Source organism: Calidris pugnax, unplaced genomic scaffold (genome assembly GCF_001431845.1).
Source record: "Calidris pugnax isolate Ruff unplaced genomic scaffold, ASM143184v1 scaffold98, whole genome shotgun sequence".
In the NCBI taxonomy this organism is placed as follows: domain Eukaryota; kingdom Metazoa; phylum Chordata; class Aves; order Charadriiformes; family Scolopacidae; genus Calidris; species Calidris pugnax.
The window spans coordinates 1,452,763-1,457,482 of NW_015090829.1; the positions used below are offsets into that span (position 1 = coordinate 1,452,763).

General features: G+C 69.4%; 2 protein-coding genes across 2 annotated transcripts; one reads left to right on the forward strand and one right to left on the reverse strand.

The window, feature by feature from the left end:
* Positions 1–1,239: 1,239 nt before the first annotated feature.
* On the forward strand, positions 1,240–3,371 carry RTN4RL2 (reticulon 4 receptor-like 2; the record flags this gene model as incomplete). Its single annotated transcript, XM_014940622.1, has 2 exons — positions 1,240–1,737; positions 2,258–3,371. Coding segments are annotated over 2 exons (1,269 nt in total), but the record flags the coding sequence as incomplete, so codon positions are not given.
* Positions 3,372–4,402: 1,031 nt separating this feature from the next.
* On the reverse strand, positions 4,403–4,700 carry TIMM10 (translocase of inner mitochondrial membrane 10 homolog (yeast)). Its single transcript, XM_014940699.1, has 2 exons — positions 4,465–4,700; positions 4,403–4,433 (listed from the first exon to the last, which is right to left on the reverse strand). The coding sequence occupies exon 1, from the start codon at positions 4,698–4,700 to the stop codon at positions 4,500–4,502; it is 201 nt and encodes a 66-aa protein (XP_014796185.1). The 3' UTR covers positions 4,403–4,433; positions 4,465–4,499.
* Between the last annotated feature and the right edge of the window lie 20 nt (positions 4,701–4,720).

Below are 4,720 nucleotides of genomic sequence, written 5' to 3' on the forward strand. Positions count from 1 at the left end.
GCGGCGGGCGCGTGTCACCGGCAAGAGCGTCAGCCCGCGCCCACGCGTGCCCCACCCCGCACGTGGCGGCAGCACGCGTGCACGTGGCACCACCCCGCTGTCGGGGGACAACCCCCACCCCGAGTTGGGGATTGGGGGGGACCCGGGGGGGAAGGGGCACATGGAGTGGGCACGGTCCTGGGGAGTCCCAGGGGAGCGTGGCCCCATAGGGGCAGTCACAGCCCGGGGCGGGGGGGTCCCAGGGGTGCACGGCCCCTTGGGTTGGGCATGGTCCTGTGGGAATGTGGCCGTGTGGGGTGGCCAGGGACCCATGTGGGTCCCGGGGGACCGTGGCCCCAGGGAGCAGGCATGGTGCTCGGGGTCTCAGGGGAACACAGTCCAGCAGGGCTGCGGGTTTTTTGGGGTGCCCAGCCCTGTGGGGCATGATCCTATGGGGCAGGATGGCCCTATGGGGAGTTCTTTGGGGAGCACAGTCCTATGGGGCTGACATGGGCCTGGGGGGCTCCTAGGGGTGTGTCCAGCCCTATGGGGTGGTCATAACCTTGGGGTTTTCCAAGGGGACCATGGCCACATGTGTGGTCACGGTGCTAGGAGTTTTATAAAGGACCGTGGCCTTGGGGTTTTCCTAGGGGACCATGGCCCTATGGGTAGTCATGGCCATGAGGGGACTCCTGGGGCACCATGTGGGGTGGCTGTGGTTCTGGGGTACTCCTAGGGGTGTCCAGGGCACCATGTGGGCCCTGTGGGGTGGTTGTGGTTCTGGGGTACTCCTAGGGGCGTCCAGCCTTATGGGATGATCACGGCCTTGGGATTCTCCAAGGGGATCATGGCCCCGTGGATAGTCATGGCCCTGGGGGGCTCCTAGGGGTGTCCAGCCTTTGAGGTGATCATGGCCTTGGGATTCTGCAAGGGCACCGTGGCCGTATGTGTGGTCACAGCCCTGGAAGTTTCCTGGAGGACCATGGCCATGTAGATGATCATGGCCTTCAGGTTCTCCCAGGGGACCATGGACTTGGAGGGACTCCTGGGGGTGTTCAGGCCTATGGGGTGGTCGTGGCCTTGAGGTTCTCTAAGGAGACCATGGCTGTGTGGGTGGGCATGGCCCTGGGGGGCTCCTGGGGGTGCCGTCCCCAGAGTGCCCCGTGCCCCAGGGGCTGCCTGGGAGGACCCTGCTGGGGAGGTGGGGGCGCGGGGCCGGACCGGGGCAGTGCCCCCGACGGTGCCCCGCGCTGACGCCCCGCTGTGCCCGCAGGCGGGCGCCTGGCGGCCCTGCTGCTGGCGGCGCTGGCGTGGGTGCCCGGCGGGGCGCCCGCCTGCCCCGCGCTCTGCACCTGCTACGTCTGCGCGCCCACCGTCAGCTGCCAGGCCAACAACTTCTCCTCGGTGCCCGCGGGGCTCCCGCCCGGCGCCCGCCGCCTCTTCCTGCAGAACAACGTCATCAGGGCGCTGCGGGCGGGCACCTTCGGGCCCAGCACCGTCACCCTCTGGCTCTACTCCAACAACATCTCCTCCATCCAGCCGGGCACCTTCCGACACCTGCCCGCCCTGGAGGAGCTCGACCTGGGTGACAACCCCCACCTCCGCGTCCTGGCCCCCGACACCTTCCACGGCCTCCGGCGCCTGCAGGCCCTGCACCTCTACCGGTGCCAGCTGGCCAGCCTGCCCAGCGGCATCTTCCGTGGCCTCCACAGCCTCCAGTACCTCTACCTGCAGGAGAACGGGCTGCTCTACCTCCAGGTCCGCGCCTGGGGCTGCCCCAGCCCAGCTGTGGGGTGCTGTGGGGCAGGGGATGGGGGAGGCACTCGAAGCAGGGTGGTGGGGGATGACTTGAGGGCACGGGCTCTGTGGGACACCCACAGGGCAAGGTGATGGGTGACACCCGTGGATCAGGGACACAGGACACGGGTGACACCCACGGAGTGGGGATATAGGACAGAGCAGGGCCATGAGGCGCTGTCACGGGTGACGCCAGTGGGGCAGGGACGTGGGAGGGGGCTCCTACATATCCCCATGCCCCATGCACGGGGCAGGGCTGCGGGTGATGCCCATGGGGCAGGGACACAGGGAAGGGCGATGGCTGCAGCACAAGGACACGGGGCAGGGCTCCGGGTACAGCCCACGGAGCAGGACTCTGGGGACACCCACGGGCAGGTCACCAAGGGACGCCCACCATGCAGGGACGTGGGGCAGGGCTGGGGGCTCCCCAGTGGGGGTCCCCACGCCATACCCACCTCCTTCTCCCCCCTCCCCCCCGCAGGACGACCTTTTTGCCGACCTGGCCAACCTGAGCCACCTCTTCCTACACGGGAACCGGGTGCGGGCGCTCTCGGAGGGCGTCTTCCGAGGCCTGCCCAGCCTGGACCGCCTGCTGCTGCACGCCAACCGCCTGGTGGCCATCCACCGCCGCGCCTTCCAGGGGCTGGCCCGCCTCACCATCCTCTACCTGTTCAACAACAGCCTGGTGGCCCTGCCCGGGGACCCGCTGGCCGCCCTGCCCGCCCTCCAGTTCCTGCGCCTCAACGCCAACCCCTGGGCCTGCGACTGCCGCGCTCGCCCGCTCTGGGCCTGGTTCCGCCGCACCCGCGTCTCCAGCTCCCCCGTGCCCTGCGCCAGCCCTCCCCACCGCCGCGGCACCGACCTGCGCCACCTGCGCCCTCGCGACTTCGACGCCTGCCCCGAGGAGGAGGAGGAGGAGGAGGAGGGGGAGAAGGAAAAGGAGGAGAAGGAGAGGGAGGAGAAGGAAGATGGTGGCGGTGGTGGGGTGGCGGTGATGGGCACCCCTGGGCGGGCGCTGGGTCGCCCTGGCACCCTGCCGGCCGCACCGCCCTCCGCCTTCTACCGCGACGGCCTGCCCCCCCATGACCTGCGGGGACCCCAGCCCCGGCCACCCCCCCCATCTCTTGACTCCCGGGGTCCCTCTGGTGATGCCCAATGCCCCCAGGAGCCCTGCGCCCCCACGGCCGCCGCCATCCCCCGCCAGACCCCCATCCTCCTGCCCCTTCTGGGGCTGCTCCTGCCCTGGCTCTGATTCCCCCCAGGGGGGGTTCTGGCTCCTTGGGGGGCCTGTGCCCCCTTCTCCCCAGGGGGGGTCTAGAACTGTGGGGGGCAGCTGGGGTTGGGGGTGCAGGATGCAGGGGCGCCCACCCCCATCCTGAACGGGAAAAACCCGCAACAGGAACCAAAAGGTGGAAAATTATTTATTAAAAATGGTCTTATTTTGGGAGAGCGAGGCCTGACTGCTGCAGGGCGGGGGGGCGGTGGGGGCCGCTGCCTTTCCAGGTCACCGCCTGCTCCTCCTGAAATATTGATGTCCCCGGCAGCGCCGCGGCGGCTGGAGGGCAGCGAGGCGTGCACAGCTCGCTGCGGGGATGGAGGGGGGGACAGGGGATGGACAGACACCCCCCGGTATCGTACCCCGAGCCGTGGGGCCGCCACGCACAAGCACGCCCCACGGCCGCGGTGCCTGGTGACACGACCATCACCCCGCCTGGTGACACCCCCGGCGCTGGCACCCCACGTCCTTCCCCAGGGGCCGGAACCACAGGCGCCTGTAACAGGAGCCACAGGGCCACCAGCCGCGCTGTCACCCGCATTGTCACCCGCACCCTGCATGGCCTGACCCACTTCCCAGCAGGCGCTGACGCGTGGACGGTGCCGGGCTGTGGACAGACAGACAGACAGACTGACTGATGGACGCTGCCAACCCATGGCCTGAGTCTCTTTGGGTGGGTGTCACCCCTGGGGTGTCCCTCTGCAGGTGTCCTTCACCCTGGGCCGGGGCATCCCCATGGAGAGAGCTCCCCCCGCGCAGAGAGCTGCACTCTCATGGTGTCCCTGTCCCCGTGGGGGCAGGGGTACGTCCCTGCGTGTCCAAGCTGTCCCTGCTCAGCCCCCGTGGTCCCTCCCCGTGTCTCTAGATGTCCCCACATGGTCCTTGTCCAGGCGTGGGTGTCCCTGGGGTGTCTGCGTGGTCCCCATCTGCATCCCCAGCCAGGGCTGGGTGTCTTGGGGGTGTCCCTGTGCGGTGTCCCTCTCCAGCTGCTCCAGGGCCCCGGGTGGCCCTGTCCTGGCCAAGTGTCCCTCTGTGCCTGTCCCTCTCTGGCTGCCCCAGGGCTGTCCCCCTCCCGGGGTGTCCCTGTGTGGGTCCCCCCCGCCGACAGGCAGACAGGGAGGGGCAGAGCCCCGTCCCCACCCTGCAGGGGATTACGAGGGGCTCAGCCCGGCTCTGCCTAATCCTGGGGATTACATGGGCTGGGCCTGGGCAGGGGACAGGGGGGGCACCCAGGGGCACCCCCCTCCGGGACAGGGCACGTGGTGGCTGGGGACAGCAAGGGGGGGCTCCCCAGCAGCAGCGCCGGGTCCCACATGTACCCCAACAGACCACCACAGGGGGGGCTGGGGGGGCGAGGGAAGCAAACCAGCTGGCCCAGCGCCTCCAGTTTAGCAAACCAGCTGGCCCAGAGCCTCCAGTTTATTGGGGTGACGGGGAGCGGGGGGGGTCAGGCGGTGCCGCTGCCCTGCTGCATGCGCTTGAGGAGCTCCTCGTCCTGCAGCGACAGCTCCGTCAGCTTCTTGCCCATCCTCTCGTGGACCTCCAGGTACTTGGCCACGCAGCGGTCCAGGCACACGCTCTCCCCCTTCGACAGCTCCGCCTCCTTGTAGTGGGGGGGGACGCACTTTCGGTGACACGCCTGCGTCATCCTGCACGGGAACCCCCCCG